General features: G+C 39.8%; 1 protein-coding gene across 2 annotated transcripts; it reads left to right on the plus strand.

Annotated features, from left to right (window-relative positions):
• Positions 1–5,028: 5,028 nt before the first annotated feature.
• Positions 5,029–16,895, plus strand: LOC144714495 (Saccharopine dehydrogenase). Of its 2 annotated transcripts, XM_078589249.1 has the most exons (14): positions 5,029–5,271; positions 6,321–6,418; positions 8,099–8,181; positions 11,201–11,327; positions 11,698–11,764; positions 13,199–13,296; positions 13,414–13,498; positions 13,672–13,795; positions 14,380–14,481; positions 14,580–14,644; positions 15,304–15,385; positions 16,278–16,357; positions 16,500–16,583; positions 16,668–16,895. In XM_078589249.1, exons 1-13 carry the CDS (start codon positions 5,066–5,068, stop codon positions 16,555–16,557), a joined length of 1,275 nt encoding a protein of 424 aa, XP_078445375.1. In that variant the 5' UTR covers positions 5,029–5,065; the 3' UTR covers positions 16,558–16,583; positions 16,668–16,895. The 2 variants fall into 2 exon arrangements, 1 of the variants encoding a protein (XP_078445375.1); XR_013584367.1 differs by lacking the exons at positions 16,500–16,583; positions 16,668–16,895 and having other exon boundaries at positions 14,580–14,677; positions 16,278–16,292.
• Positions 16,896–17,381: the final 486 nt, after the last annotated feature.

Genomic DNA, 17,381 nt, shown 5'->3' on the forward strand with positions numbered 1-17,381 from the left:
GCTCTTTAGTGAAAAGAGTTCACTGAATTCATCCGTACGAATCCCTGAATGGTATCATACTGAACTGTCAATCAGGTTGATTCACGTCACGGTTGTGTAAGTGGTCCTTAGACCTGAGACACCAAAGACGTCTTGTGGATGGGCGGTTGCACTTTGGCTATGGCCAACGAGTCTCTAATCATGGGATTCTAAACGGTCTTAGTTCGGGTGCATCAAGAAGTACACGAAGGCGATTGAGTGGTCAAGATGGGATCGTCCACCCTCGGTATAAGAGCTGACAGCTCAAGGAAGATGATGCGATGAAGTCCTTGGCCAAGGTAGTAAAATATCGGAGAAGAGTTCACCGATGATTTTCGAATGCTTTAGTACTAACTTGGATGATCGACTAGGGTTTGATAGTTGACCATACCCTAAATCGTCCAAGGAGCATCAAGTGGATGAGGGATTATACATACACAGTAACCGATGATGAACAGGTTCCATGAGTGAGTCGATACACACTCCTTTGTATCTTCTAGGACACGAGGTATAGCTTGGCACCCCACATGTCGGAGTCTCGACCTATCGATTGGGTTAAATCGATCCAACATTAATTAATCTATATGATGATATAGTTAATTAATTTGGAAGGCCAACAAAGGTTATTGGGCTGCTCGAGTCGTTAACTAGACTAATACATGGGCCTAGAGGGTCACACACAAATGGTATTTTGGACGTTGAAAGATATACTTAAGTTTTAGGGGTTTTTATGAAAAATGCCGACTTAGTATAAATAGGGGAAGGCCCTGAACGAAATTCACCCAGGCCAGAGTTGTTCAAGGGCCTTTCCCCTTCTTCTCCACTCTCCCCAAACCCCCTATCCATCCCTGATGTGATCGGGACGACATAACGACGCCGAAGGAGAGAGAATGGGGCTTGTCAATGATAAGGAGGAGATCCGACGAGAGGCTGTACACTTGAGCAGCTTGACTCGCATCGCTCTAGGATCGAAGAAATAACGAATGAGATTTGTGCAAAGGTACTCCCTTTAATGTTTTTGGTCGATGTTGTTTGATTCGCAAAAAGACTTCCGTTGCGCATCGTTTTGATTTGTTCATCCAAGTCAAGGCCTCTAGAACCCAACAAGAAGAAGAAAGGTTCCGAAGGTTCCGAAGGTAACGAAGTTATGATAAGTAAGTTGTTCTCAATGGGGTAAAATTTATGAGTACAGGAAATAAGTGTGTTCACAACCCATGTACCCGAACGTATCATAGGCAGTCAAGAAAGGATATGTAAGAACAAAATAACCCTTAGAACTAGGATTTTAGACATAGTGTTAACAATTGTCTCAAATCAGCCATTTTACTAAGAAATTAGTAAGAAATTAGCCATTTTTCTAAAATGGTGTATAGGAGTTAGAGTTACTGGTAATGAGTTTAAATATATTATATTAGAAAAGTTTAAATTATAAATGAGAGAGCAAGGATTGGCTGTGAGGCTTTGCTGATTGAGAAATCCTAAGCTCAATACTTGGAGGCTTCACAGATTGAGAACTCATGAGCTCAGCTCAGTCCAAGGAGGCTTCGCCGATTGAGAACTCCTCAACTTAGTCCAAGGAGGCTTCGCCGATTGAGAACTCCTCAACTTAGTCCAAGGAGGCTTCGCCGATTGAGAACACCGTAGAGGCATCGCCAAGTGAGAACACCTAGAGGCATCACCGATTGAGATCACCTCAGGCTTTAGAGGCTTTGTCGATTGAGAACACCTCGTTTACTTGTGGTTAAGCAAAACCCTTATTTTTACAAGGGCAAGTTATGGACTTTTATATATATTGTATTTTATTTTTATACTCTTTTTATATAGAAACTTGCCCTTGTAAAAATAAGGGTTTGAGCTTAGGATTTCTCAATCGATTTTACAAGGGCAAAGTTTCTAAATAAAAAGCGTATAATAATATAATGCAATATATATAAAAGTCCATAACTTGCCCTTGTAAAAATAAGGGTTTTTCTTAACCACAAGTAAACGAGGTGTTCTCAATCGGGGAAGCCTCTAAAGCCCGAGGTGATCTCAATCGACGATGCCTCTAGGTGTTCTCACTCAGCGAAGCCTCCATTGCCTTTTGGTTGAGGTGTTCTCAATCGGCGAAGCCTCCTTAGACTAAGCTGAGGAGTTCTTAATCGGCAAGGCCTCCTTGGACTGAGCTGAGCTGAGGAGTTCTCAATCGGTGAAGCCTCCAAGTATTGAGCTTAGGATTTCTCAATCAACAAATCCTCACAGCCAATCCTTGCTCTCTCATTTATACTTTAAACTTTTCTAATGTAATTATATTTAAACTTATTACCAGTAACTCTAATTCCTATACTCCATTTTAGAAAAATAGCTAATTTCTTACTAATTTCTTAGTAAAATGGCTGATTTGAGACAGTCGTTAACACTATGTCTAAAATCCTAGTTCTAAGGGTTGTTTTGTTCTTACATATTCTTTCTTGCCTGGCTATGATACATGGGGGTACATGGGTTGTGAACACACTTATTTCCTCTCATAAATTTTACCCCTACAATTTATATCTAATAGGTGTATTTAAGAAGATGTATCACGTCAAGATCTGTTGCAGCACATGCTGACCTGACACGAGACACAAGGCACCATGTGTAAATGTGATGTGCATGTGTACATGTGGTGCTGAAGTGTTGCTCATTAATTTGCTATCTTTTAAAATGTCTTGATGCGGAGCGTGCTTATGTATCGCCACCTCACATGCATCCTCTCTTACTATACTCCTTTCATATTGATTCAACCATTCTTCCTTCTTTTTGTCCTTTTTCCTGTAGGACACATCGTACAACATGAGCCATCAATCGAGGATGACACAAGCGAATCAAAGTGACATGATGTTGATGTGACAGAACTGATGAGAATGAAAGAGAAATCTTCAAATTAAATCGACGATTAGGAATCATCCAACTTTAGAACTTAGTATTTGACAATCCAGAAGGACAATTGAGCTCGAATTTTAAGGGTATCTTCGTTTTTATCTCCTCTATCCATCTGTATAGTTAGATCAATAAATTGAGCTTACATCTTTGTTAAAATTTCTTAAACTCACTTCCTTTGACAGAGGCATATTTTAAGCAAATGAGTCTAAAGGCCCGTCACAGGTTTTATAGGTGTCTTGAGAGCTTGGAGAAGGTCAACATAGAAGAGAAAGAGGGTAATCAGGATCAGGACATTGCCCTGTCCGAATGAAACGTAGGAATCTAAGGTTAGTCTCTCGCCCTACATTGGTCTTTCTCAGTCACATACACTAGTAAGATCAGCACCATCTCGCTCATCACCATCCACCTTCATCCTTCATTATCCATCACCATCATCTACATTATCATGATCTCATCCCCAGCTAAATCATAAACCCTAAACCACTATCTTCTTCCATCTACCTTATCAATAATATCCTACAACCGCCATCTCCCCCTTATGTCTTCACCTCTTTTACTCCCTCATCTCCACTCTAATTAATTGTGTCATTTCGCCCGTCTCTTCTTACAAATTGTTACACCCTAGTTAAATACTTAACAACTCACATTACATCTTACTACCTCTTATTAGATATATATCCCTTGCCATCATATCTCAATCACTATCTAGAGATAGTTAAATCCCCAAGATCCGTCCCCGATTGAGACAACCCGTACTCATCCACTAGCTAGAATTATTTCATGAGTATTGGTTAATAAATTTTATTCATTAAACTCAAGTGAATAACGACGTAAAATAACCCCAAATAGTGATTTCAAAATGTTGGATGTCCCTCAGTACATTTTGAAGAGTTCATATTATAAATTATCACATCTACGATAGAGAGTTAGGGTCCAAGAAGAGAAAGAATACAAGTGGTTTGTTATTCATAGGTCCAAGATTCGAGGAGTGACAACGAATAACAGAATGGGACTGACGACGAAAAGAAAAGAAAGGCCATTTGGTCAGTCGTCTGTCACACTGTTTTTGCAGTTTTGTCAAATTTTTGTCCCAAGGGCTGGACACAAGGAAAGACTGAATGGACAGAGGATTGTGTCAAACCTAGATCAAAACACTAGCATCCAATTCCCACACAGAACATAATGCATGAAGGCTCCTGTCCCCGACCTAAGATAAGGGATCCAAGATGCTCCCTCCATACATTTATACCATCATCCGTGATGGAGACGCATGATGGGATGATGGTCGTCCCATCCCACTTCCCATTTTTTATAGGCTCGTCCGAACTGTCTGTTCATTCTCCATCATATCCTGAATAATTTCATCCATGTCTCGTCCCCCATGAGACGTTCTCGTCCTATCGCCGTCTGAGACGGAAAAATAGGTCACCCTTATGAACGCTAGGCTCCCACGCGGCTTTAGACATGGTCGTTCTCTTCTTTTTACGCGAATTGTTCCTTCTGTCCGAACAGAACCAAAACAAATTCGAACAGAACATCGCACAGACCCATGTGCGGTTCTCTTGTTCGCTTTGTGCAAATTTTGTTCTGGTTTTGTGCAAATGTGCGAATTTTGTTCATTTTTGAAAAAAGAAAAAAGAACAGAACAAAGAACAAGGTCGTGTGCGGTTCTTTTGTGCGAATCTTTTGTTTGTTTAAAACGAACAGAACTGAACAACTATGTCTACACGGCTTTCCCTCTCGGCTCCCTCTTGGCTCGCCCTCTCTGCTCCTGCTTGGCTCTCCCTCTTCGCTCTCGCCCGGGTCACCCTCGTGGCTCCTGCTCGAAGGACGATCTTACGTCCTGTCATTAGTCCAAGGCTGCCAGACGGGACAACTATCCCATCATCATCATTCAAGCACTATATCTATACAAATGTGAATGTCCAAAATAGAAAAAAGAAATTAGAAAATGAAAACATTGTTCACATCTCATTTCTGGAAACTTCTCAACAGAGCCTTTCTTAAACTGTGGCTGCATGAAAACACAAAAAGATGAGATGAGCTACGTGGCTGCACCAGAGGCGGCCACGTGGTCATAATCAAGCCCATGATCTCCTTATCATTGTGATTGGACGGCAGCTTGGCTTCACTTCTGCAGACTGGAATGGCGGGAGCTTCGATTCATCTCCTAAATCGTCGATTTCTCGTCGCATCGGCGTTGAAGAGCGCGCAAGACGAAGGCATTGGTGGAAATGTGCAAGATAAGAGAGTTCTGATCTTGGGAGGGACAGGGAGAGTCGGTAGCTCGACCGCCATCGCCCTCAAGAAGCTCTGCCCAAGTCTTCGGTTTATTATTGCCGGCAGGGACAGGTGAGAATCTGCTTATAATCTCGGAAAATCCACAGATTTATCATATTCATGCTCAATCAGAAACGGTTTCGTAACCTGCATAGATTTAGAGGATTCCGTGGAAGTAGCCTGGATAAGTAGAATTCGCGGCCTACTTCCTGATGTTTCTCGATTGGGGAATTTGTATATTAGAATTATCTTCTTCGTGTGGGGTTTTTCCGAGTAATGGTGGTCTGCGAATACCGCTTTCAATGGCCCTCCTAGTCTTGATTTCAAAAAATTGTTCTTATTGGTCGAAAAAATGAGGATGGAGGTATCAATTGGATAAATGGTGGGGGATGGGAAATTTACGATCTTTTCTACTGTGGATGGAGATCTCTCTGATACAATTCTGTTTATTCAGAAATGTGGCTTCGATTAAAGTGGAAGTGTGCTCGTAATGCATGTTTTCGTCTCTTCCATGTTGCCGGACGGCGCTTAAACATAAACTTGTACATTGACTTCATGGTATCCTTTCTGAAATAAGCCTTAAATAATAAAAGAAAAGATGTTTGTTGATGATGTTCTTTGTTGTGCAATATTACATTATTCTGTTACCAGAAAACAATACGCTGCTTAATGTTTTACTTCATGGTATCCTTTCTGAAATAAGCCTTAAATAATAAAAGAAAAGATGTTTGTTGATGATGTTCTTTGTTGTGCAATATTACTTTATTCTGTTACCAGAAAACAATACGCTGCTCAATGTTTTACTTCCAAGGTATCATTTCAAACCAGTCATTGTCAATTTCCTGCTATCTTATTTCTCACCATATCCTGAAGTGTTTAGTATTCCAGGTACTTATTCTTTCGTAGAACTGAAAATATTATTTAAATCTCCCTATCGGACGGATCAGAAGATTTAAATTGTGTTGACTGAATCTTATCTGTTTATGGAATGTCGAATTCAACAATAATCTTTCCTTTCTTTCTCAAATTAGTTTTGGCGTGTCACACTATTCAGCTTTCACCGATATTTTCTTTTATTTTCTTTATTCTGAGATTTAAGCCTCTTTTTATCTCTTGGGAAGGCAAAGGGGGAGCTCTGTTGTGTCTACACTTGGTGAGAACGCAAAGTTTTTGGAGGTTGACATTGACAATATTAAATCTTTAGAGGCTGCTTTTAATGGTGAGACATGCTCCTGAAAGGTTCTAGTCTAAGTGACGACACATTTGTATCATCTTGCATTGTTTAAATTTTTGTAAGTCAACTGCTTTCGTTCATTTCATGAGCCTGCACGATCCTATTTGAGATTTTTGGTGTAGGAAAAACTTAATATAATATTTCTAGAAAAGAATATACTTTCCCTTGATATAATATTGCCCTCATCCTCTACTTTAGTATAGTGCTTTCTACAAATTTGTAGTTGGCCACCAAGGCAGATTGAGCCCTCAGGGGTAGCGTGCTTCTCCCATCGCCCTGCCCCCACCGTTTTTTCCTACCACATCTTTATTTGTGGGACAGACATATGCTTTGTATTTATATCAAGAATAATGTGGCGATGGTTGAACTTTGGACCCTCTTTGTCAAACTTCTATCTGAATGATCACTAACTTCTAACGGATGCTACCATAAAACGTTTTGGAAATCGAATGATCATTAACTTCTAATGGATGCTACGATAAATGTTTTGGAAATTGAATGTTCATTTGTTCCAAAATATTAAATCATAATGGTTGAACTTTGCTGAAATCATGTTGATATATTGTCATCAATGTGACATGTAAAAACATTTTACATAATCCGTTTTAATCCTTGAAGGTTATCTCTCAGGCATCTGGTTTTTGCTATGGCATACTGGTTTTTTTATGGAAATCTGAAAATAGCTAATTTGAAAACGATCCCAGACTGTGTGATCTCAGACTCTATTCATAACTGTCCAACGAGAGATTACTCAAAGGTTATCACCACTAAGTCGTTAATCCGAAAATATATTTATCTCATCAAAGCTTCTTTTTGGCAGTGCAAATTATTAAACATGGCGCCCTCTAGCAATGTTCTTTGTGGCACTACCAGGAAAGCCTGATTGACAAAGGTCGTCGAACAAAATAGACTTTACATTCATTCCTAGAACAGGTCCCAACAATTTGTAGGGTCATAGTCTGGGTCACTCTCATTGAGTGACATTTACGGGGATTATTATCAGACCTCTAAAACATGGACCTCATACTGACACGCTATACATACAAGACAAGGTTTATGAATAAATGTAAGAAAAGAAGGAACACATTATCTTACATGGCTGTCACAAATCAACACAGGAGTTATAGAGAATGAACATGAGTCCGTATCAACTGATGCAGAGGTATGGACAACAAAGCAAGACTCATGCCATCTGTCTTGAGGAGATGATCAAAATATAAATCTTTTAGAATAATGAAAAACCTTCTTCCCTGATCCCCTGTCTCCGAATAATTGAATAATGTGTAAGTCGTAAGATTGGATATCCTGGGAATCTTAGGACTTAGGGAAACATAAATGATTGCTTCCCTCTTCCCCAAATGTGGAGTTTCATAGAAGCCCCTTAATTATGATTTGTTAGAACCTTCCTCAACCCAGTTTTCAATATTCCAAAACATCCCTATGATCATTGGTTTTCATATTCTGTGATTAATGAATGGAATCTACGGTCCAGGGCATAATTCGTTTCACCAAATTTTTCATAGATGTTTTCAGACCGTGTTGAATCATAAATTATACTTTCTTTGTGGTTCTGTAAGGCATTCATTTGATTGCTTTTCCTTTAATGTGTTCATAATGTCACGATACTTTCTGAACTTTGTCTTCACCTCTGTTCTTCTTAATTAGGCGTGGACATGGTTGTTCACACAGCAGGGCCTTTCCAACGGGCTGAGAACTGCAATGTTTTAAATGTTGCAATATCATCTAAGGTGAATAGCTCAAATATTTTAAAATTCTTATGATATTACTTTATTTTTGAACTGAACATCAGTTGTTTTTGAAGCCAAGAATTCTGTGATTGCTCATCTGCCATTTTTATGAAAATCTATCAAACAAATTTATGGGTGTTTAACTTTAAAATGTACAATTTCTTACAATCCCTCGTAAGCAAATGAATTAACATCTTCTATTCCCTCAGCTTGCCCATGGGGTTGAATAAAACCTATTTGTGTGCAACTAAAGTTCTTTATATCATTATATTAACTTGATGATTTGTACAGATGCTGTGCAACTACACTTTCTTCATTTTTTCCTTGGCAAAATGAAGATCAGTTTTTATTGTCACTTTTACTCTAGCTGGAAGTGAACTGTGAATAATGGCAATAGCAGTTGTATTATCATTCAGAATTTGAATCAGCTTCTTGGAATATATCTATAGTCCTTGAAGAAACCCTCTCTCCAACACAAAATTTCTCGATATCCTCTCTTTTTGACTCAGAATTCTATTCCTGCAAGTAAATCAAAAGGAAGTGTTTATCTCTGGATCTTCTAGGTGATCTGACCTACTTTAAGAAAGAAGCAGTAATCTGTTGTAGATTGCAATCAATCATCAAACATAATAAACATCGGTGAAGACTGTTAGCCCAGGACATCCTGTAATACTTCACATTTCTTTGTTTAGTTTAAGTTCTTAATGTTCTTCTATTGTAAAAATGCCCAAATGGGATCAAACGGATCATATCATAAAAGGAACCCCGTGACAAGTAAAGCGGACTAGATTCAAGAAGACTTTCCTCTTGTAAACCCCACTGATACTGTTTGGGTCCCCAATCGAATAGAAAATTGATGCTGCATTTATCCTTATGGAGATTGGGCAACTGATACACAACATTTCTTCTCCAAGAAATATCAATGGAAGAAATGCAGCACGTGTGAGTTGACTCAGCATTGACTAAGCACGTGAGAGTCAGCTATAAATAAACAGAAGAGGCAACCAGAAGAATCACCTTTCATTTTTCAAGAAGTTAGTTGCCAAGAGTGGCAGAGGCTGGGGAAGCAGGATCGATCCTGCCATCCAGAGTGAGGGGAACTTGAAGTTCTCTCCTTTCTTTTCATCCTTTCTATCTTTGATCTCTGATTCTTCCATACCTTCCTTCTGACATTGGATTGGAGAATCTGATCTTCATCTTTCCATCGATTGTTACATCCGTACTATTCACATTCTGGATCCTTTATCAATCTCATCTCCATCCGAAGTTGAGGATTATATCAGCAACCATGGGTCAGCAGAAGGGGATTGCCTGACATGGTGTCTGGGAAATAATGATAGGTGTCCGATGTTATCGATCAACCTTCTTTTCTTCCCTATTCAATCTCATGCCTGAGAATCTGAAACTGATAGCAGAGTGGGAGTTAAATGGTAAAAACCTGCTAGTTCCTATCGGGGTAGAGAACAGAGGGTGGGCGAAGGCGCCGGAGTGGATGTCGGCATCAGAGCAGGAGGTGCTGGGGTGGACTTTGGTAAGATGAGGCACAGGCAGAGTGGTTTTCACAGATAGGGGAGAGGGGATCCGAAGGCCCGAGCATCCTCAGCTATATTCCAAACCAAGTTCCTTCCTGCCCTCCAACGAGGAGGGCCACAACATTTAGAAGAGACTTTAAGAACATGAAATGGCAAAAGTGAGCTTAAGGTTTGGGGTTTGTATCTGTAAATCAGGAAGAGGAAGATATAGAATACACATGTTCCTGGAAACTTTAGCATATTTTTTCTGAAAAAAGCTTATAGCCTAATGATACATATTAAACATCATTTGGTAAGTTCCAGCACGTGGCAATCAGCACCAACAAAAGAGATAACTGATGAACGTGAGACAGCCATCCCCGTACATTTCAAGCATCCCTATTTCACGTGTGGGATTAATATGTTATAATTCCCTGGAGTAAGTATGAGATAAAGAAGAAAACTGGACATGGAAGGGCGCACAAGGCTTCAGTGGAGTTTGTTATTCTGCACATTGGGGACACAAGCTGACTAAGTGGCATAATAGTCCAATTCTTCCAGTAGAATATACATTCTCGAAAGTGGACTGTATGACAGGTGGATGGGAGGATTGAAGATCCTGGATCTGGTGCTGTAAGACTTGATGGAGATGCTCTGACGAACAGAGGCTATTACCAATAAGACAAATCTTTTTGACTGAAGTTTAGTTGATTTCAGCTTGTGATCATTATTGACCGCTCTGCACGTTTACTAAAACAAGTTTGAATAGCATCAGTTACATCTGGTAACTTGGATGAGCTTGTCCTGACTGTTTTTTTAAATGAAAAATAGGGAACATCACCCTAGAATGGTGATCGATCTGGAGTTTGTCTTGATTGTAGTTATGTCAGGCTAGCCTGATCTGTAAGGACAGTGATGTGTGAGAACATGAGGTGACACGTCCATTTTCGAGGGTCTATCATAGTTTCTATTAACTTGTTTCATATGTTTGCTTCAGTGAATTTAATGTCAATACTGTCATGCTATGTTGGTAACAGGTAGCTCCGTAAAAATTCATGTCTCAATGAAAAAGGACTTCAAGAAGTCAGGCAGAGTAATAGAATATTAGATATGTTAGTCTAAGGGTTGCTATGCCTTCTCTGAAGGCATATCTTTTAAATAGTTTGGTTAAGGGCATTGGTGTTATCATCTTAGTTTTTTTCCATGGCCGTTCCCTTACTATTTTAGAGTTTATTTCCCAATTTAAGGACTGCTAATTCTTTGTGAGTATGGAATATCTGGTTTTCCCCTATCTTCTATTAGGTAGGGGAACCATTCTCAATGAAGCCTTTCTTAACCTCGTCCACACCTTATTTCATGAAAAATCATGCCAGATGTCAGTTCGTTTTAACCGGAAGAGGATATATTTTATTGTTTGAAATGATAAAAGTTCACTTACTTTCTTCATTCACCGGATTTCACTTTTTTAATGATGGCCCTCGACTGATCTCTTCAATTTGTGTAAATAGACCCCCTACGTTGATGTCTGTGACGATGCAGACTATGCATGGCGTGCAAAGTCTTTCCATGCTCAAGCTGTGGCGGCTGGAGTTCCGGCAATAACAACTGCTGGAATTTATCCTGGTGTGAGCAATGGTAAATCTTATACCATATTTTCTCTTTTATTAGGAAGATCCTTTTATCAAGAATAGTCCTCAATTCTTATTTTTACCTTAAAGCTTTGCCTCACTTGTTCGGAAATAATTGTGTCCACAGTTTACCCTCTTTAATCTTGGGGTGATGGATGAGCAGTGTTTATGTTTTAATTACATGCACGTGACTATAATGTACTGGAATTCCAATGTTCTATGCAGTAAATGTTAAATTTATTTTTAAGTGGTAAATAAAACTGGGTCAAGTACTTTTAAACATTTCTACATGTGCAGTGAAATTATTATTCTGTTGCATAATTTCAGTCGTATTGCTTAAACTAGATACTGCACTTTTGGTGCCATTTTGCGTGCAGTTATGGCCGCTGAGCTAGTTCGTGCTGCAAGGACTGATAAAAAGAATGGAGAGCCAGAGCGATTGAGGTAAATATGATTTTGGTTGCATCATAGTATCGTAAGAGAGCTGAGATCTGAGCCTCTAACTTCTATGACGTTCTGCATGTGAATATCTTAAGTGAGCCTCAAATATTGGAATCCCTTTTTTTCTTGCTCATATTTATATTGATTTGGTGATTTCTGCTTCAGGGGCCTATCGTTATTTTAGTTATTGAATTGAGAATAACGCCTAGGATTCACAGAGGTCGATTGGATGGAAAACTAAATGCCAGTTGTCTAGAGCCAAAGTAGATTTTGGCAAATCGATGAAACACCAAAGTAGATTTTAGCTTGATTCAAAAAGGGAGGTGAGCCTGAATCCACAAGCACCATCAAAGAAATGTATGGGAGGAAGAGCATTTGTAGAAGGAGAAAACCCTCAATTGAATGGAAATGTTGTATTGAGTCAGTGTTGAGTGTATGGGGGTCTACCTACAGAAGAGAGTGAGGCATCCAAAAAGCATAAGGAAAAATTATAATACACATGGCAGCCTGCGGTCATGTCTGATAAACTGGTGGTGGAAGGAGCTGGCCTTGACAATGACAAAAGAGAGATTTCTTAACTTTGTCAGACCTGAAAGAAGATCATGTGCCAGCCTCTAGCCATGTCTGATAGAAAGATGGTGTCAAGGCTGACCATGAGATTTCTATGCTCTGGAAAACACTACATAAGATCTTGACAGATATCCAGAGATTATGAGAGATGGAGGATCTATAGGGAAAATGGAAAAGGGACACTTCCCGGCCCACCAAGTGCGGCTTGTCAGGCTGTTGGGGCTGGGACAGGGCTAGAAAACCAATTTTTAGCTATTGTTATCATTAGGTTTTTCTGTAAAACTCTTTGTAAAGGCCACTGGGATTTTCTTTTGAAGTATTTTGGTTGTCTCCTCAGAGTTCCTGAGCTGCATCCGGCAGAGTTTGAAAGCTCCCGTCTATCTTCTCTCATGGGAGTTATCAGTATATTTCTGAGATGGAACCTACCAAAGACCCAAGGTCCAGTAAAGAAAAAGGGCTTAATAAAGTGAAAGGCCCAATAAAGTAAATGGACTATAAGAAAGAGTGAGTATATAATGAGCCGTTTATGAATTACAAAAGAGTTTTGTGGTTTATCTTGAATGTATGCGATAACATTAAGTTTGTTGAAATGCATATTTATCTAGATGGCTTTTCTATACTTTTGTTTGATCCTGTGTATCAATTCATTGGAATCCTTCAACTCAGCTTTTGTCCTTTGGGCTGCAGGTGTTGCTTTATTAATAGATCGATGGTTATTTTCAAAAACAAAAAAATAGATCTATGGTGATTTTTAGTGTCCCTGTTGTCTGATCTTTTATTCCTTTTTCCTGTCTATTTCGATTTTAATATGTATTACTCGTTGCCATTAAGATAGAATAATCATATTTGTCAATAACATTTTTTCAGATTCTTTTATTATACCGCAGGGACTGGTGGTGCTGGTCCCACAATACTCACCACAAGTTTTTTGCTTCTTGGCGAAGATGTCACTGCTTACAGCCAGGGTAGATGTGATGTGACTCTCAGTGGACAGCTGTTTGTCTCACATTGAACATTTGCTCGTTTTCATGCTATTTTCTTGTTCAATGAGATATCAATTCTGATCGAAGTTTGTTGATCAGGGAAAAAGATGAAGCTCAAGCCTTATTCTGGAATGATGAAGATTGACTTTGGAAAAGGCATTGGAAAGAGAGATGTTTACCTCTTGTAAGTTGTAGCAGACCGTTTTAGTCACTTCTCTTGTTTTTTTTTGTTTTTTTTTCCAAGGAATCGGTTACGATTCTGTTGTGCTCTATGGTCGATCCCAAGTTTTTCCTCGTTACTTGTGGAAAATTTCTCAAAAATAATGAACAGGATATTTTTTAACTTCGTAATTGCAGTAATCTACCGGAAGTGAGCAGCACTCATAAAGTACTGGGCGTACCCAGTGTCAGTGCTCGATTTGGCACAGCTCCTTTCTTCTGGAACTGGGGAATGATAGCTTTCGGAAAACTTTTGCCTGCCGTATGTCCTCATTTTCAGCACCGTAGTATTGTGCTTACATTATATGTTTTCATGTTTTTATTGTCAGAGACATGGCATATAGCTTCCATTGCCTTGTCATTTTGAGATAACAAATTGAATGTGAAAAAAGAGTTTTTTTATTCTTGATATGGACCTAAGGCGAACTTTCAATCTCCGAGAACTTTCTTTCAAAAAAAACTTCAAAGAGAACTAAATTTTAGCGAAACAAATGGATTTGGCATGTAAAGTAAAGAAATGAGAGTACTCGCTGCAGCTTTTTTAGTCCAGATGTTAGGATTAACTGTCAATCTTTTGGGTGCATAAGATGTGAACAAAATATAACACAAAAAATATGCTGTCAAACCCAGATATTGTTTTTCAAAGTCGACTTTCGAATACGACATTCCATGATGATTCATCGACATGTTTTTTCAGTTATCCAAGGGTTTTTTTCAACTTTTTAAATGGAAGTTATAAAATTAGCAATCTAGGTTCCTAAAAATCATTGTTTCATGGGATTGATCCCCTGTCCTTATTTTCTCCACGTGATAAGTTTCAAAATAACCTTGGTTTGATGGGACCAGGAATTTCTACAAGATAGAAACAAAGTACAGAGATTGGTCCAAATCTTTGATCCCATTGTGAGAGCCACGGATTCCATTGTTGGGGAGCGCGTGTCAATGAGGGTTTGTCACATCAAAAGCAATTTTTTAAAAAATTCTACCTACAAAGCAGATCGTGATTTGATTTCAATTGGTATTTACTATATTTTTTCCTTGAATAGGTGGACTTGGAGTGTTCTAACGAACGCACCACTGTGGGAATATTCAGCCACAAGAAACTCTCTGTGTGAGTCTTATTCCTAAGTCTAGAAAGAATTAGGTATTTAATTCTATCCAGTGTTTAAGTGTATTTTGTATCCCAAGTTTTTCTGCGTTACATTTAGGATTAATATTAAAGAAGCATTTTTTTGTTGGAGAATATCTAGCGGCATGTAATAAATTAATAAATCTACAAAAGGCATGATCATCTATCTGAGTGATTGATACGCAGAGGTAATATCAAGAACATCAGTAGGATTTCCCTTGAAAATAAATACCAAATCAGGAAAAATAATGACTTAAAATCCAATCTATATCCACCAATATATATCGAACAGAAAGAAAAAATAGAAAAAAGATGAACTGAGAAACACAGCTCTGGAGAGTTCCCTCCTGGCCATGCCTTGTCCCGCTGCTCTGGTCACCTGGTCACTCCTGAACAAAAGTTGAACACTTCTTGAAAATGATATCTGATCTGCTCGTTTTCCTGCCAATGCTTTATTTAAAAACTTCCACGCATGCAAGCTTCTCTCCGTGCATATCCAAATTTCGAGCCTGCCTTTTATGTATCCGATGATGTGTTCTCAAAAAAAATGCTGCAGTGATCCACATTGTTCTCTCTTGTCATGTTTTGATATTTTATGGCTTCCTTGTTGGGGAAAGATTGATTCCCATGTTTGTCTATAGTTCTGTGGGAATGTCTACGGCTGCATTTGCATTGTCAATGCTTGAAGGAAATACACAGCCTGGCGTCTGGTTTCCTGAAGAGGTAAACTCACCCAACCTTCTCTCTCTCCATCTGTCCATCAATATGTCAGCCCGCCCCCATTCTTCCATGTATCCCACCATATGTCATCTGCATTTCCATCCATCTCTCTCTCTCTCTCTCTCTCTCTCTCTCTCTCTCTCTCTCTCTCTCTCTCTCTCTCTCTCTCTCTCTCTCTCTCTCTCTCTCTCTCTCTCTCTCTCTCTCTCTCTCTCTCTCTCTCTCTCTCTCTCTCTCTCTCTCTCTCTCGCTCTCTCTCTCTCTCTCAGTCTCAGTCTCACTCTCGCTCACTCCCTCACTCTCACTCTCTCTCTGTCTCTGTCTCTGTCTCTGTCTCTGTCTCTGTCTCTGTCTCTCTGTCTCTCTCTCTCTCTCTCTCTCTCTCTCTCTCCCTCTCTCTCTCTCTCTCTCTCTCTCTCTCTCTCTCTCTCTCTCTCTTTCTCTCTCTCTCTCTCTCTCTCTCTCTCTCTCTCTCTCTCTCTCTCTCTCTCTCTCTCTCTCTCTCTCTCTCTCTCTCTCTCTCTCTCTCTCTCTCTCTCTCTCTCTCTCTCTCTCTCTCTCTCTCTCTCTCTCTCTCTCTCTCTCTCTCTCTCTCTCTCTCTCTCTCTCTCTCTCTCTCTCTCTCTCTCTCTCTCTCTCTCTCTCTCTCTCTCTCTCTCTCTCTCTCCCTCTCTCTCTCTCTCTCTCTCTCTCTCTCTCTCTCTCTCTCTCTCTCTCTCTCTCTCTCTCTCTCTCTCTCTCTCTCTCTCTCTCTCTCTCTCTCTCTCTCTCTCTCTCTCTCGCTCGCTCTCTCGCTCTCTCGCTCTCTGTCTTCTTGCTCCCATCCCCCCCCGCCCCGCCCTCCCTCCCTTGCTCGTTCTCTCTCATATATTGGACTTATGAAAATTTCCTACAGGAGGGAGGAATCCCCGTTGAGGAAAGAGAAATGCTCCTCCAAAGGGCATCCATGGGAACATTTAATTTTGTAATGAACAAGTAAGATTTATGCGTATCAATTTATTATGGATAAATTTTCTGCATGATGCTAATATGAAAGCAATGTTTTTTTTTCTTCAAAAAAAAAAAAAAAAAAAAAAACAAAGCAATGTTTTTTATGCCCTTTTGGATTTGTGAACAGGTCACCTTGGATGGTTGAGACAAACCCAAAGGAGCTCGGTCTTGGTATTTACATCTGAGGCCACGGACATTTTTTTCCCCTCACGTCAGTTAATTTGAAATTTTCATATTTACTTTGAGATGAGGACCAAAAGTAATGTGATTATGAAAATCTCCATTTGCATCTCAGAGAGGAACAGACAATTGCAAAGAATGGGGATGGCCAAAGGACAGAAGGGACTTGAACATCAAAGAGGAAGAGAGACAAGGGACTTTATCTTCATTCTTTCTGGCCCTCCTCCTAGAGGGAGGGGTGCCCTATTTAAAGGAAACACATAAATGCCAAATGATCAAAGGCCTCTAGTGGGCTAACATGATGAACCTAACCCTAGATAGCATGGGTATCATTTCAAATTCACAGCTCTTAATAACTGTAGGTCCTCATCTCCCTCCCATTGTAGGACCCCAACGTGGTTGCGATGGAGGTGGAGGCACTTGGGAGCCTCCTGCCACCACCTTTGATTTGTCTTCATATACTGGAGGGCACCTTCAGGGTTTTTTCTGTCATGTTTTCCACCTCTGCCAGCGCCGATATCTCTAGTAAGATCAGAGATGCTGAAGGAGAGTCTTGGGAAGGAGTACAAGTTATGGGGGGGAAAAGACGATGCAGGAAAGGGTTTCTTTGTAACTATCGTGAGTTCTCCAAATGTGGGTCTCCCAGCTTCTGCGGGGATATCAGCTGGATAGCCAAGTGGGGTGCAGCCCACCGGGCGTGTAATATATATACCTCCTCCCCGAGGAGGTATAGATATTTCCTGCGCGCATGTGTAGATATCAACTACCTCCCCAAGGAGGTATAGATATTTCCTACGCGCATTTGTAGATATCAACTACCTACCTGAGG

This window comes from Wolffia australiana, chromosome 17, assembly GCF_029677425.1.
Source record: "Wolffia australiana isolate 7733 chromosome 17, ASM2967742v1".
In the NCBI taxonomy this organism is placed as follows: Eukaryota; Viridiplantae; Streptophyta; class Magnoliopsida; order Alismatales; family Araceae; genus Wolffia; species Wolffia australiana.

Bases quoted from the DNA above. Each gene is read 5' to 3' on its own strand.
- LOC144714495 (XM_078589249.1), top strand. From the start codon at position 5,066: ATGGCGGGAGCTTCGATTCATCTCCTAAATCGTCGATTTCTCGTCGCA. The intron at 6,419-8,098 runs GTGAGACATGCT...CTTCTTAATTAG, and splicing joins TTTAGAGGCTGCTTTTAATG to GCGTGGACATGGTTGTTCAC. The intron at 16,358-16,499 runs GTAAGATTTATG...ATTTGTGAACAG, and splicing joins TTTAATTTTGTAATGAACAA to GTCACCTTGGATGGTTGAGA.